The sequence below is a fragment of the Melozone crissalis genome, unplaced genomic scaffold (assembly GCF_028551555.1).
Source record: "Melozone crissalis strain CALT ecotype California unplaced genomic scaffold, PUWL_Pcris_2 ptg000019l_1, whole genome shotgun sequence".
Classification (NCBI taxonomy): domain Eukaryota; kingdom Metazoa; phylum Chordata; class Aves; order Passeriformes; family Passerellidae; genus Melozone; species Melozone crissalis.
In genome coordinates, this window is record NW_026535797.1 from 14,524,871 (window position 1) to 14,541,604 (window position 16,734).

The 16,734-nt window shown below is 45.5% G+C and overlaps 1 protein-coding gene across 1 annotated transcript in view; it reads right to left on the reverse strand.

The window, feature by feature from the left end:
* HPSE2 (heparanase 2 (inactive)) overlaps positions 1-16,734 on the reverse strand; it is a 104,069-nt gene that overhangs the window by 74,767 nt on the left and 12,568 nt on the right. Inside the window, exon 3 of the mRNA XM_054276792.1 lies at positions 16,242-16,403. Coding sequence (XP_054132767.1) covers positions 16,242-16,403 — 162 coding nt within the window. The remainder of the gene's footprint in view (positions 1-16,241; positions 16,404-16,734) is intronic.

Here is a 16,734-nt window from a genome sequence, read left to right on the forward strand (position 1 = left end):
CTGTGTGTTTCAGAAAGAAAAGAGAAGTCCAAAAACTTAATTTTAGAAGGGCAAGACACTGATGGAAAGATACCCTGCATTACAAGTGGACAGAGCTGGGCAGAGCTAAACTCAAAACATTCCAAGCCTGATTTGGTCTGCAAGGTTCCTATCTCCTTCTGTCACACATTATTAAACACAGATCAAAAACAGGATCTAGGATTACAGAACACACTGGACTCGGGACATCAGAAGACACCTGTCCTATAAATAGGAATCATTTACCAATTCAGAGCAACACACACATGTTTTGGCAACCTCTCAGCCAATAAACGCAGAAGCCACAACTTCAGAATTATCCAAGTGCTATTATTTAAATGAGAAACAATGGTTTACATCATCATGGCTTAACTCCTTATTTCCCAAATTCTCATTATGCATGTCTGTGCTGAATCACACCAAAAATTAACCCTTCCCAAAATTAGTCCATTGTCAATTTGGAAAATTGCCTTTTTTTGGGTTTTTTTTTGGTTTTTTTTTTTGTTTTGTTTTGTTTTGGTTTGGTTTTGGGGTTTTTTTTTGTTTGTTTGGTTTTTTTTTTGTTTGTTTTTTGTTTTTTTTTTTAGAATAGAGCAGAAACAACAACAAAAAAAAGCAGAACTTTAGGTTTGGAGCTGTTGATTTGGCACTTTTGATTTCTTTAGTAGATTTTTGCCTGCATCCCAACACCCCCGAATTTCAACTTCAAATCTTCAAAGTCAATTCAGTCACCTAGATCACACCAACTTTGCATGGCAAAATGCTCAGAACCACCAGTTTGGGATTTTGAACAGAGTTACAATGCTGGCCTCCAATTTGTTGACACTTGGGTTTCTAGGAAAAATTAGCAGGAACACGTGCAAGGGTGTGTGTAAGGGAACAACGTGAAGCGCTGCTTCCAAACAGGTGCAGCCGATTATCTCAGGCAACGCTGGGCAGGAAAAGAAACGCTATTTTCTTCACAAATTTTAAGAGCACTAAAAACTTCCAGATAATGGGAAGTCCCTGAAGCTTTTAGAAAGTGTTTTCTCATACTCCATACCTGGTATGACAGCTGCTTCTTTGCAGCTATGGGGAGTTGTGGTTTTCCATTTGTGAAAATTCAAGTGAAATCTATCATTTTTTGGAAAGAGCCTGAGTCCTGGTGTTCTCAAATATCTTTACAGGTTGAACATTTGGAAAGGATCCAAGACTCCAATCAGAGCCTGAATATGTTGAAATATTTAACTCTCTAAGAAACAGTATATAAAATAAGCTGTTTCTCTGCTTGATGACTATTTCAGGATTGACTAATTACTTGTCATGATGCCAAACACCACAGAGATGGCTCAAGAGGATAATTTCTGAAACTTGAATTTGTTACATTCTATCAAAGGAAGACTATTTCTGTGTCAAAACCCTATATCTGGAAATTTATATACAGCAAGATCATAAATGAACTTTTGGACACCCAAGGTCAAGTTATTTAATGAAATACCAGCTAAATCTTTTTTGGGAGGTAGAATGAACAAGCTTTAAAATAAAGAAGGAAAACAAAGACTACTGTATCAAACACAGGTTCCTCCTGGGGAAGAACTCACATTTCAGATAATTGGTCTCTGGATCTTGTTTCAGGGAAGGATTTGGTGGCAGGGAGCAATGACTCCCTGCTGTCCTGGTCAGCAAATCAGCTCCTCCCTGGGGGTGGTTGTAGCAAGGAGATGTAGCTGAGGTGTCCTAAATTCAGGCACCTCTGTCCGAAAAACCCTGACCTAAACCTGGTCTTCCTTCTTATACCAAAGCACATCACACCAAGGCCAGGCAGGGGCTAAATTCACCCCCTATTTTAATGGGAAGAGAACCAGAGCCCATAGTCCAAGCTCAGCTTTGCTTCCAGCTGAGTGACATTTATCAGCAAAGGCTAACAAATTCAGTTTGGCTTCAGGACTATTTCATTCCTGCCATCACCTATTCTCTAGGAGGCACAACACTCATGTTGCACATTTATACAGGTTATAAGGATAGAAAGGACCATTCTCAGCACTATAAATCTGCACATTATTTCTCCAAGGTTGTCTTGCACTATGTTCTAAATCACAGTTTCCTTTTTTGCCTTTTTTCTCTGATGTTTCAAGATATTTCCCTTGACATTTTCTTCCTCTTGTTGACACTTGTACATTATGATTAAGTTTCTTTTTCATTTTTCTTAAGTAGATGAGTAGTAGTGAAATCTTATTCACTAATTTTCAGGATTTGGTCATGTTTACTGCTCTTTTATGAATCCCAACCATATGGCATTTTGGCTAAAATGGGCATGAGAGTTGGACATGGTGCCCAGCACTGCTTCCCAATACCATTTCCAATGCCAGAGCATCCCTCTGGCCCTCAGAGGGCTCTGGGTGCACCTGTCCTCCCAGATGCTGCTCTGCCCATGTGGCTTATGCTCACCAAGCTATTTGCAACATCCCAAACTCCTTTTTAATCTGCTTCCACCTCAAATTTAACATTTTCTTTTTAGTCCTGTGAAGCCCAAATCTATACTGAGTATCAAAGCACATGAACTTTAGTTCACCTGTAAAATAATCAGATGCCAGTCCCAAGCTCAGAGCTGTGCAGAGCTCTCTGTCTCAGGAGCTGGCCAAAGGCAAGCAGCAGATTTTAGACCAGTGCCCTGACACACCATGTGGGATAACCAAAGGCTTTGGCACCAAAGGCACACAACAAAGATGCAGCAGCTGCTAGAGAGAGCAGCTTTGTCTGTTTAACATTTTTCCATTGAAAAATAACCTTTTACTTGTCACTAGTGTTACAAGGGATCTGCACCAGGTGGAGGTGGGTGTTGTGTGGGGTTTGGGGAGCTTTCACCAGTGCCCGTGGTGGCTGGAGCACAGCTCAGTAACAGCTGGCCAGTGAACTGAGCAGAGGGAAGAAAAGGGGGCTCAAGGCCTTATTAGCACCATGGGAGGGAGAATGAGAAGGATTTTGGAAGAGGAAGGAGCCAAGCAGAAGGGCACAAGGCTGAGATGAGGGTGGATAACCATCAGAACAGGCTGAGCTCCAGCGTGGCGGGAGGGGACAGCAGCACAGCAGCCAGTGTGTGGGAGAGGGAGAGAAGGAGCAGCATGAGCGTGTTATGAGGCCACAGGGAAGACACAGCTGTCAACCACAGCCCTGCAGAAAGGCATGAGAGGGATCAGCAGGGGAGACACACATGGAGTTTGGTTTTGGGCAGCCTGAGAACAGCAGGCAGCCATCCACCGTGGAGCTTATGTGGGATGTGCAAGGCTGGCTGGCACAGGGAGGAAAGAGGTTCCTTCTGGGGCATTTCTCACCTCAGGTGGGTGAGCTGGGTCCAGACCAACACAGCAATCCAAGACCCTGAGGAAGGGAGACTGGAAAGGAGAGTCTCATGTTTGGGCAGCAAAGGGGCAGGGGAAGGCACCAAATCCAGGAAAAAGGGAGACCTGTGTGACAGGGCTTTGAGTAACCTGGTCTAGAGGAAGATGTCCCTGCCCATGGTAAGGGGGTTGGAACTAAGTCATCTTTAAGGCCCCTTCCAACCCAAACCATCCTACAACTGTATGAAAGAAGCTCTAGAACTTCTTTCCTGTATGCCAGCCTTGCAAGGCACAGAAAGCAGCTGCGGCAAATCCTGACACCACCTGCAAACAACAAAGTCTCCTCCTCCTTCTTCCACATTCACATGCTGAGGGGCTTGGAGGCTGGCAGTGTGCCTGCCTGGCAGGAAAGGTACACAGCACCACAGGCAGCCTTCTGGAGGTGCAGCTCCCTCCCAGCCAGCTCACCCGAGGCAGCATCCTCCCTTCTGTGCTCCCAAACGCCTTCCCTACAGACTTGCTCCTTGTTCCTGTCACTTCAGCATGGCTGGCAGAGCATCTTTCTCCACAGCCCACCCCAGCAGCATGAACTAAGTGTCTCAAGCCTCCCTGGCTGCTTGTACAGCCTTTCCACACCAGTCTGAGGCCCCATATCCACCCAAACTCTCCTGTCATGCCCCATGGCAAGAACAATGGAGCCCCAGCATCCTGCTCTTGCACCCCTGTCACCTTAGGGTGACAGAGCCAGTTCCCCCACACATGCACTCACAGGTAGCAATGCCCTTGCCCAGCAAGGAGACAGAGACATAGGTTGAGTGCTGTATGTGTGAGGAAAAGCAGACAGCTCAGCAAGGCACTAGAGCTAAGCAGGTTGGAAGAGATGCTGTTCATGCCAGCAGGCTCAGACAGCAAGTCATGGTGGCATAGTCACCTAAATTAGGTGCATAAATTTAGGGGCATAGCCACCTAAATGCAAGGGCTCCAGAGCTACACACTTTTTCTGCTCTATGTGCACACCCCTATGGTTACAGTCTGCTACTAATGCAAGGACTGTCACCGTTCCCAGGTTTCTGTTCTGTGTAGTAGATAATACATAATGGTTTAGAGCCACAGTTTTCCTGTGCAAGTACGTGTTGGGAAGCACCTAGAAACTGTAATACAATGTCAAAATATTTCCAGAAGGACCCTCTGCATTTCGTATGACTGCTACTTTGTCAGACATCTAAGCAATTTCTTGGCCTGTGCCCCCCTACCTCCCCAAAAAGCCTCCAAACAAATCCCAGGACTGAATCAGTTTCCTCTCTTTAGAGGCTCCACTAAGTTTTTTCCTAAGATTCCCATTTTCTCTCCTTCTTTTTCTTTAAAAATATATAAATAGTCACATCGTCATATGAGACAAGTAGAGACTGACTCGTATGGGTAAAAAACAGATGTTTCCCAATCTTCCCTAACAAAGTAATATTTTATATATGGCTCTTCAATGGATTTATAGCCAATGAAGGGATGTTACAACATTAGCTCATGGAGGGGGTGGGTGATAAAAATTGGAAAGGAAGAGCCAGACAAGGAAAAAAGAAGCTATCCAGAGCGCTGCAATTGGAGAAGCATGACAAATGGGCAGCACAGTTTTAGAGGGCTTCGACAGCAAGGCAGATTGCCTGGCTAGGAGTGATTGTCCACAGCTGGAGCATCGCAGAGACCATCTGGTATTTCTTAAACATGCTTTCCCCAGGTGATCCAATTCTTGGAGTGCCCCAGCAAAGAGAGGAAAAAAAGGCCTGCAAGTCTCAGTCCCACTTCCAGAGTTTCCCTAATTAGTTAATAGAATTATATTTGAATGGTTTCAGTTTCTCCTACAAAACCTTTGTTTTTGCCACCTTTTCATCAGAGGAAAAAAAAGAAAATTTAAACTCATGGAGGTTTTAATTTCTTTGAAAAAGTCAATGATTGTGTCTCTTGGCACAGCAATCCAATATAAAACTTAATGAAGTAAAGAGAGATCCAAAATTTCTTTTGAACACCTTGTAACCTCACTTTTCCCCCACCACTTTTAGCTGCACAAAGCATGCATATCCAGAGCTTCTCACGTTACTCTCCAACCCCCGTGTATCCATCCCCAGTATGAGCCTCTAAAAAAGCATGGACTGCATGGGGGACTCCAGGACTTAAGGGGCTCTTACTTACAGGATTTTGACTCTTTTCTTAACTTGGAAAAAGTGTTAAAGAGTTTAATTAACAGTGCGTGCCGCACAGTCCCATCCGTGGAACAAGGAGGGCTGGCAGAGAAGCAGTGCAACAATATTTGCTGCTGTCCTTGTGTTCCCCATAAGAGAGCCCTTTCCAGAGCCAGGAGCACTGGGAACCAGCTAAGGAAGAAAAGAGCAAGGGGTAAATAATAAATGAAGGGACAGATGGAAAAAGGGTTAGAGAGAGCAACCGGAGAAGCAGCGCTGGGAAGCAAACTGCGTTCCCAGCAGCAGGCAGTGCCCCCTTGGAGCAGCCTGGGGCAGCAGCCAGGGCCCAGACACAGAGATTACCCCGCTGCTCCCCGCCAAGCCAGGCTCACCAGCCACGCCTTTCCCCTCTCCTCCTGTTTTCTCCTCCAGTTTTCTCCAGCAGTTATCCCAGCCACAAAGCTTCGGTCTGTCGGATGGATCCTGCACACCACAGTCCCACATCCCGGATCCCGGGCTGCAAGCTCCTCAGCAGCTTGCAAATACCACCCCTGCAAACACACAGGAATGGTGGCTGGAGGGATGAAACCAGTGATACTCCTACAAATGATACTCCTGCAGCAAAATGTCACAATTTGCCAGAGAAGTTTTTGAAAATGCTGAGAACTCACCAGGCATAGAGTTTCCTGCTCTGTCCACACAGGCATCTACCCTCCCCGAGTCTATATTTGAGCCAAGATAGTGGGATTGTAATCCCAGTTAAAAACACATACACAAGATGCTTCAACATCTCCAGGCTGAAAAAAATTCTAATTAAGTTATTGGGAAGAAAATACAGGGCAAAAGAAACCACAGGAATATTTGAAGGGGATTTTGGTTGGGGTTTTTTTGTTTTGCTTTTAGGTGATGGCTAAAGTCAGCATATTCCACCACCATGCTGGAAGGGGATTTTGGCAGGAAACCCATCCTTACGCAGTAGTATAGATAGCAATAACAGAAGATAATATAGCCCATGATTGTAATGCCAAAGAAATAGCAACCAACTGCAAATTACAAAGTATAGAAAATTAATGCAGTATTTAAAAATCATGATGAAAAAATTCATGCCTTGCTGAGTTATGAGTGGAAATTTAAATATAGAGAAAAGAAAGGAAATGAAGAGACATAGCTGTGCTATTTTGTGCACATGGTAAAATTATCAGTGTAACTATGAAAATATACATATAGGCACTCTGTATTTATGAAAAAATATGATGATGAATTAATCATAAGAGGATTATATAATCACCATTTACTGATGACCAAGACACGAATTAGATAACATCTGCTTTAGATAAACACTATGAAATCACCTACCCTGGATAATTTGCACCTCCAAGTGCACTAAGGAGATCTCTGACCCGTTGATGCTAATTTTTAATAAATCTTGGAATGCCAAGTAATTCTAGAAGGGTAGGTGAGCCCTAACCCCATGCTGGTGCTTTGGCAGGACTTGCTGACCTAAGGACCAACAGCCAGTCAGGCTGACAGCAGAACTTGACAGAGTAATTAAAAGATAATATGTGAATCTACCAATAATTCATTATATTCATGTCTCAGCTAATTACCAGCCAGCATATGTTGTACAGAATCGAGTCCTGTCCAACTGATGTTACAACTTGATTTAAGAACTTGCATTAATAGAAGTAATTTGCCATAAGTAGATGGACAGAAGTGTCTAATGAGACAAAAACCTATCCATTGTTTGCTTCCCATCCCACAGGACAGTGTTTTTACCAATCATTCAGATAAACACAAGATCCTTAGAGGCAGCTTGCAGATAGCACAAATGAAGGTTAGTAAATAACGAACAAAACAGCCTTCATTTATCCTGTGATCCAATTTGTATGGCTAAATGGCCACCATCCAACCAAGAGTGCTTTAATTCAGCCAAGCACAAGATAATACACGTAGGAAAAACAATATAGGGCTTGTATCTCCAGGATGGAAAAGTCTGTCCTGCGTGGCCACAGGACCAAGAAGGAGGTATGACAGGACTTTGGCAAAATGAAGTTTGAGGAGCCAAATCTATTCAGCTTTTGAAAGAAAAATCCACAAGGTTTGACGTTTGACTCTGCATGTAGGCATTACATTAGTGTGGGAGGCAAAGGGGTTTCTAACCTGGTGGTCAGAGGCAAAGCAAGTTCTGGGGGTTGAAAGTCAGAGTTAAGTGCAGTGCTGACAAAGAGAAAAAGTAACACTAGCCCAGCTGAGGATGAGAAACATCACACAAGAAGCTCTGGACGATCTTGAGGCCCAGCATAAAAGCAGGGGGTGAAAGTCAGTAGAACAAAAGGCAGGTATAGAGACCGCCGTGTAATGTAAGACTGGAAGGAGCCCGGACACTGGCACACCAGGGGTCTGCTTCAGGCTACAAAATCAGGGAGATTGGATGCATGGGCTTAATGGGAGCATCTGAAACACAGAACCTGCTGGTAATTAGGGACCTTTAACTGCCCACACATTTGCTGGGAAAGGAAGACATCAGACACTGCCTTGCTTCAAGTTCCTGGAATGCACCAACAAAAAAAAATTGAGAAAGAAGTGACAGGAACAAAACTAGCCAGGAGTCTCCTTGAGGTTTGATTCTCATCAGCAGAGAAAAACTGGGGAAAGCCATGAAGGTGGAAAACACCACAGGCAGGGAAACCCAAAACGAGTGTTTGTACTTGTTTGAAAAACAACGGGAAATAGTGGCAGAATAAAAATAGTGCTTTGTAAGGACAGAGGCTTCAGTAATCGGAGAGGGCTGGCAAGTGAGATTTTGCTCCAAATGAAAAGGGAGCTTGGGAAAGACAGTGTTTTGTAAACACACAGCAAGATAAGGGAACAGATGTAAATTATCTTAACGCAGGGGTACAATTAGGGTAATTCACAGACTCCTCCGTGGCTTGAAGCTTGCAAAGGAGAAACGGCAACTCCATCAGGTTGATGTGGATGAGCACAAAGGAACAGCACCAGGAGAGAGGGACAGAGCGAAGGAGCCGAGTGCTCCACAGAAACTGCTCCCAGCAGTGACTGCCAGTGGTTACCAGGAGACATTTGATAACTACATCGGTGGGAAGAGACAGACCAAAGAGTTCAGCACCTCCTGAGGAGGGAGAAAAGGTTAATAGATTGCTTTATGACACTGAACAAGCCACAAGCCCTTCCAAAGCTATTAGTGCGTGTCAGCCCTCCCCCTCTTCCACCAAAATCTGTTTTCTGTTAGGTTTATGTGTTTTCTTTATTCTCTACACAGCACCCAGAACTGGCTGGTTCTGGTAATGACATTACATATTATAATGCATGTATAACTGCTAATTTTAAGATTCGCAATTTATAAAATATCTTCTCTTGTGCAGCTAGTTAAATTGGACAGCAAATTGAATTTAATAAATCCTGAACACGTCACAAGAAGCCATATTTCCCACAGTTACAAAAACAATAACCAAATCAGATAATGAGAAAGCCAAAGTGTGGCTTAATAGACTAGAGGGTGTCACCTGAAAAAGAGATTCACCTTCATGACCTCTCTCACACACACACATGCTGTCAGCACAAAACGAGTTGTGAAACTACTAATTAGGGTAAGAGAAGGCAGGGGATCCCAGGGGTTTGGCTCACAGCTGTCTCAGGAAACAAAGAGGTATAAATTGGACAGAATTTCACAATAGCCAACAACTCACAGAGTTAAAGCAGGAATGCTTAATGCTTTTTTTGGTTCAGACTTCATGAAAAGAAGGATAACATGAGGACCACAAAGTTAATGCAATTAAAAGAACCAGAGTAGAAGGGTAATGAATAGCAGTACCTTAGCAGAACGAAAACTACAGAAGTCTGATCTTTTAAAACAGGTGGAGGTCCATCAGCAACTATCTGCAGGAATTCCTGGAAGATGAATGAGGTTCTAAAAGATCAGAAAAGGGCAAACATAGTGGCTATGTTCAACAGGCTGAAAAACCAAGGAAATTGCAGGCCGGCCAACATAACTTCAATTCCTGGAAAAATTTTGAAAGAAATCATCAAACAATCCATCTGCAAGGAAGGGCTGGAAGTAATAGCCCTGCCATGTGAAGGCAACCTGGCTTCTCTTTGATGGAGCAACAAGGTCTCGTGAGTGAGATAGAGGCAACAGATGTTCTGTACCTTTACTTTCTCAAGGCTTTACCTTCAGTTCTGTGCAACATTTTAATTAGAAAATTAGGAAAATAGAGTCAAGATTAAATTCCACGTGGGAAATGCACAGCTGGTTGGGAAATGGTACACAAAATTGCAGGCATGAACAAGCAATATTGTAGAAAAAAAAGTCCATGATTATACAGACAGAAGTGTCATGCACCAGGTACATGAAATAACCCTGCTGCTTTTCTCAGTCAAGAAAGGCCTCAGCTACAATATTGGTCTCTTTTCAAGGCAATGCACTTAAAAAACATCCCAGACCCAGTGGAGAGAGCCCAAGGGACCCCAACAAAACCCAGAGCCACAAAAAAATTGTAGAGGTTTGAAAGGGATCTCAAGATGCAGAATCAGCTATGCATGTGTCATTGAACTTGAAAATAAAATGGACATGAGAAAAGAGCAAATGAAAGGCAGTTGTTCAGTGCAGAGAGCAAAAGTCTTCAGGGAAACATGATAACAAGCCTCAAATATGTAAAAGATTTCTGCAAAGAGAAAAGGAGTGCTGTAAGCTGTTCTCCATGTCCATGGGGAGAGGACATGCCATCATGGGCTTAAACCAAAGCAAGAGATTTTAAAAATACCAACTTCATGATGACACAGCTAATTACACCCCAGAACATCACTGCCATCACAGAAGGTTTGAAAACAAGGACAAAGCCACCTCATTTGAATCAGTCAACAGTGATGTCCCCACAGCCTGAGCAATGCTGGAGCCTGGCAGCTGAGCCCCAAGAGGCTGCAGGCTTTACATGGACATGCCCAGGAACACAATATATTTCAGCTACAGCAAACTCCCTCAGAAGGCTGTGTAGTAAAAACAAACAGCCACTTTGTTTCAGAATGAGCTCATATAAACAACTGATAATGGCACAAAAACACACAGTTACCCGAGATTGTTTTCCAAGATTTATTTTTCCCAGCACTATTCCACTGGATCTGATCCCAAGATCTCAGAAGACACCTGCAAACTATCCTCAAAAGGTTGGCACCTCTGCTGTCGTTAACTGTGGGCTCGGTGCAGACAGTGATTTAATGACATGACAGTTTTCCTGGCCCCCTCCTCCTTGGAAAGCCTCCAGTGTTTCACAGCAGCTCTCTCCCCCTCTTTCCCTCAGGAGCTGATGACATTATTATGTTCCCTTTGCTGACAGGACTTCCCCACCAGTACCCCAGTTGTGCTATTCAAGGTAACAAGTCCTGGGTAACTATTTCCACTGAGGTTTTAGCTTTGAATGCCACTTTTTTTTCTTTGAAGGGTTCAAGCCCCCCAGAGTTTGACTGACTTTCCAAGTGTACCAGCTGGTCACACAAAAGATATTGCCTCTTCCCAGATACCTTTCCCCAAGCAGAGACCAGGTACAGCTTTGCCATGGAAAAGGCTAGAAGATGCCCTCTTGAGGTCCTTTCTAGATCTATTTTGTACAAGGCTGTGGATAATGTGTGTGATGTAAGGGTCTGTGATAGACAGAAGGGCAGAAAGCTTGATCCCAAAGACACTCCCAGGCCTGCTAGACAGCCCCAGGGCACACTGTCCTTGAAGGAAAGCTGGAGAGCCAGTGCAGTGCACACATCCCTGTGCAGCAGCCAGTGAAACAGCTATGATGCAGATCACTGCTGTGCAGAACATGGAACACTGAGGTTTCTGATCTCAAACAAGATGCCAAAAAGGCAAAGAAGCTGTACTTACCTTTGCAACCCTGTCAGGTACCATCTCACAAGGTGGCCCACCCTCCAGTCCCATGCAGGCAGGTGTAGCTGGGGGATAAAACCCATCTGAGCAACATTCCAGCAAAAATAACCACAGGCACCAAAAGCACACCCCACCCCATGCCCTGCTTCCTACACACACCCTCTTGCAAGGGGCAGCCTCTGAGCCACGGTTCTCTCAGACCCAGCACTCCATGGGATGAGCCTCAGGCCCTACAAACATGTCATGCTCAAGGACCACTGTCTCCCAGAGCCACAACATTCAGCAGGAATCACAAAACCACCAGGGGAGGTTCACAAGTGCAGGAAACCCACATGCCACAGGTGCTCAACCTGAGCCCAGTGATTCCCTGCCAAAGGACAAGTCCAACTGGGGTTCTCACTGCCTTTGGGGAGAAGCAAAGAACCTATTTCTGCAGGACAGTATCTCAGTAGCAAGCTCTTCACACAGACACACTGCCCTTGGCTCTGCTCTGTGCCTCCCACACGTGTGTTCTGCAGTAGCCTCACATAAACTCTGCTGCCCTACCCTGCTTTGTTCCACTCACCCCACAGTACACATCCTGCTTGTGAAAAGTGGATGTGCACTCTGTCACCACCACCATACACCCCAAACCACTTACCTTGGGCAAAGAGGGTCTCTGCAAGGCTGATAACCTTTCCAAAAGTAGACTTTTTCCAGGAAAAACCTCCCAGAGAGATCACAACTGCTGTTATGGCAGTGTTTAAGCTATCTAATTAGTGATGGGGCAGTGGGATGCCAGCGTAAAACTGACTGCAGTGTAGGACATAGACAGTGAAATGCACTCTCCAGCAGCTCTCTGCTCCGAGTTTAGTCCCTTCCTTCCAGTTCCATCTGAGTTTAGTCCCTTCAAGTCTCTCTCAATGCTGTGGGGAGGGACACTGACAACACCCTCAGAAGGATGTGACCACAGAGGGTCACCTGGGAACCTTACAAACTGTGTGAGGAGGGTCTGCCCCCTTAATCACCCCTTTTAGAGGCTGTGCTCTATGGTATTACAGGATGGAGAGCTCCCAGCACACACCTTCCAGTATCTTCACTGGCTTCTCAGTGCAGCTGTGGTGTGGCAGGACAGGCCAGAGAGCTCTCATCATCAGTCTCTTGATGCAGTGAAGTAATGTGTCACAGTTTCAGGCAGAAGGCACAGCAGAAGGTTATTTCTCCATGTTTCAGAATGAGCAGTGGGGCACTATTTTGTTTCCTCTGGATGGGGAATCCTAAAGGGAAATTTATAGTCTGTGCTTGTTTCTTGGGAAGCCACAGTTACAAAGGGGCCAGTTTTTCACTTGCGTCTATGGACCTGAACAGTTCCCTCTTCCACAGGCTTAACAGGCTTCACTTGGGAACAGTGCAGAAACCTGTGGATGTTCAGTCTCTTAAACTACAAAGACAGCACACTGCCCCAGCCCAAACTGGCACCACAGGTGGAAGAACTTGGATTTAGTCTCTTGGAGCCTGATGCTGCCCCACTCCCCACAAGCTCACTCTAAATCTGCATGCACACTGTGTCTCACTGCCCGGGGCAGCTCCTCACACCTCACCTGCTGCCAGCCCAAGGTTGTGCTTTCCAGCCCTCCCCCACCTCCACCTGGTTCCAGGGCTCCAAAATGACCCTCCTGTCACCTGAACATTTCTTCTGAGGGCTGCAAAGGATGGGAGCCTGCTGTGACAATTGCAGCTTCTAGCCCAGCTGATACAAAACATAACAAGAATCGCTGCTTGCTCTGTGAACAGTGAAGGAGCGAAGAAGTGTTTCTAGGGAAAGATCCCTTCTCCTGCCTTGTCCCAGGGCAGGCTGAGCTCAGGGTTCTCAGAGCACAGCAGGCAGTGCTGTGCACTCCCCTCACTGTACCACAGACTGAGCCGGGAGCACAAGAGATGCTGATCTGTGAAACGAGATACCCATCCCTGAGCACGGCGGGGAAAGAGCAAAGATTAATAAACCTCAAAATATTTTACAGCATTTAAATAGCATGGTCACAGATCAAAGGCAATCACTCATGTCAGGGAGGCAGGCTCAGTAAGCCTGGAAAGATCACATACAGAAAGCAGAGGCAAGACGCGAGAGAAAGCCTGCAGACAGGAGCCGAGGAAGGCTCGATGAGAGAAACCAAAGTGGTCTAAGCCAGAGTCTCACATGTGTTCCTGGAGGAGTGAGAGCCAGAAAGACTGCCTGGTTTCACTCAATCTCAGTTGTGTCTTAGCACAAAAACACACATTTCATTTTAAGACACCCTCTTACCTTGGAAGTACCTGCTGCTGTGAGCAGCTTAAATCCCAGTATAACACAGCCCTGCCTGATGCCTGAAATAAGGAGCACACTGGGAATTATGTGCAACTGGTGAATAGATTTGGAAAAGCCCTCAACTTACATTGATGCCACAGAGACTGCATGCCCTGCACTCTAAGAGCTTTCATTCCTAAACCCATGAGGGTACTGCTTGAAAGTCTGTTGGCAGAATCCATTGCCCACCCTTGCAGGTAGAGTGGGAGGCCTGAAAGTCTTTCAAATTGTTCACGTAACTATATTACCTGTGAGGAGGAGGAGGAGGAGGAGGAAGAAGGGAATGGGACTTTTTATCCAGATCACTACAGTGGTAGTGGTAGTGATATGGAAATAAAAATGCCACACAGTAGTATTTCTACTCTCAAGCTCTCCTAGAGGAGCTATCCCATCATAAAGCACCTTTATTCTCATATTACTTTGGGCAAGATAGTCCATTTACATTTTCTGGGTACAATTGAAGAACTAACAGTAGTAGGAGCCCTGTCACCCAGAGGTGTGGGGTTCAATATTGCTCCAGTCTGGGCTGGACACTGGAGGTCATCCACAGCATGTGCACTGCATGAGGCCAAGTGACTTCTCAATACTTCCCTGGGGGAAATCCCGTTCTCAAGGATCCCATGGATACTCCATGGGGGAAACCCTTTTCTCATGGATACTCCATCCCTGCAAACTCAAGTCTTTCACTAGGGACTCCCTAAACCACATCTGCATTCTTGCTCCTGCACCTTGCCTCATGACCTGGACACTCCCTATAGCGCTGTACAAACCCACTGTGCAGAACAAAAAGAAGTCCTCAAGCAAACTCTGTCTGATTGAATTTTGAAGGTAAGAAATGTCCTTCTGCAACAGATGTACAACCCCCTTTACCCACCCCAAACACCAGATCCATCACAGAGAAGGGAAATATTTACACAAGTTAGTAGAGTTCCAGTTAAATATTATGCTTAGCTGTCTAGAGACCATGTTCTCAGACTATGTCTATGAAATAAAAGATTAAACTTCATAACAATTATGAAGTTGTTCTGCTCACATTCAAAGGGAGTTAAAGAACATTAAAATAGTTCTTTGGGTAATATTCTGGTAAAATTGCTCTCTCCACCCTGGAGAGTTAGAACTAAAACCTTCTGAACTATCCTGTAAACACACTTGGAAAGGCTAAGAGCTAAGCTGATAACCAGGTAGCACCTCTGCTCTGCAGGTTCTGTAAAAAATGTGAGCAATGCCAGAGAGCTTTTGAAGCAGCAAGGGAAGGAGGATAGGGGAGAGCAGCTTCACTTCTCGAGGGAAGTTTGTTTAGTGGAAAGTAAGCAAGTTGTCAGGGGAAAAGCTGACAATGTTGATTCCAGCAGTTGTACTGGGAATAAACAGCCAAGTGGATTACGTTACAGAGAATGAGAAACGGCTCTGAGGATCCCATTTAAATGCAGGGCCTTCAGGAATGATGCGACTCAGCTACACTCAGGGCCCCGATATCCAGTGACCCCCTGGGCTGAGCCTTTCAACAGTGCTGGTGTCACCATCCCACCTCCGTGGGGTCCCTGAGAGCCCCAGCACAGCTGATGTCCCCAGGAGAGGCAGAGCTCACTGCTGAGCTTCAGGGCAGGGGCTGGGCACTGAAACAGGGGTGGCAGCAGAGTGGGGGAGGTTGTGCAGGACTGATCTGCCTCTCCCAGCCCAGCAGCAGGGGAGGGCCACCACAGGTTTTGCCATCTCCTCCCCAGACAGAGCACAGGGCCCTCTCTCCTGTAAAAATAAGATGCCTGCCTGCCTTTCACAAGAAAGGGACTTGTCAAGAGGAAAAGGGGGGTCTCATTTGATTTATTAGTCTCTTCCTCCTTCCCATCGTCTGTGGCTCATCCAGCTGTAGTGATAACGAGAAGAGATTTGAGAGGACCCTCTTGGCTGCTGGGATACCATCCTTCTGCCCACTTGCTGCCTGAAGACATCAGTCCTTTACAAGCACCATTAAATGTGTATCCAAAATGTGGCAGTCTCCTCCATCGAGATTCTATTCCCTGGATAATACAAACAGTTGCCAGAAAAAGAGTATCCTCTCATCTCTGTCTAGGCCATTATCCCTTTATATTTGCTCTTTAATATTTACTGGGTTCACACAAAGTGCATGCTCTGGAAAGAAAAAAAATCAGCTGCAGCTTAAAGGACTCCAAATTTAGTAATTGCTGCAGCCCCATCGACGTGAACAGTTAGCAGGGAGATTTCTCCAGCACTTCACATGCCGTGGTATTCTGCTTAGGTCAGACTGTAGAAAATGTTCTGTTCAGGGGCACCAAATCTGGAGTGTTTGCATAGGTGCCAGCTACAGAGGCCTTATGAGTCCACCTCCAGTTCCTGCTGGTCCTTTCCCTCCCAATACCCAGTAACCCTGGTAGGAAACAGAGGCAGCCAGAGAGATGCTGATTCATACAGAGGTGAGGAACCCGAGGGTTTTAACACACCTGTGAGTTAGCAAGAACCAGACCCAGCTCCTGGCTCCAGAGCTGGTCTTGCAGCCTTACCTGTTAGTGTGAGGTTGCTGTATGTGTTTGAAAACTGCTCCTTTAACAAAACCAAGTGCATCTGAGCTGCCTTTTCCCTCTGTAGCTCCAACATTATGTCAGGATGCTGGGCGATCTTACAGCCTTTCTGCTTATCCAGGGCAATGTCGCTGCGAACAATGTCTACAGCAAAAGGGAAAGAAAAGAGGGAGATGGCCAAACCTCAGCTTTCATTTTCGCCAGATGCCTGGATCAGCTCCAGCCCATATGACAGTCACACAATCATCACTCGGCAAGAGCAACCCAACAAAGGGATCCAAACCCCCTGGATCCACCTATCAAATGACCCTCCCCACCCCAAGTCTCCTTTTCTCCCACACAAAGCTCAAGTTATATGCTCACAGAAGGTACAGACCCTTCCATCCTTCACCTGCCTTGCTGTTGGTCTCTTACAATGCTGACCCTTCCCTTGTAGGAGAGTGCAAAAGTCTCCCAACATTTATATTACAACTCT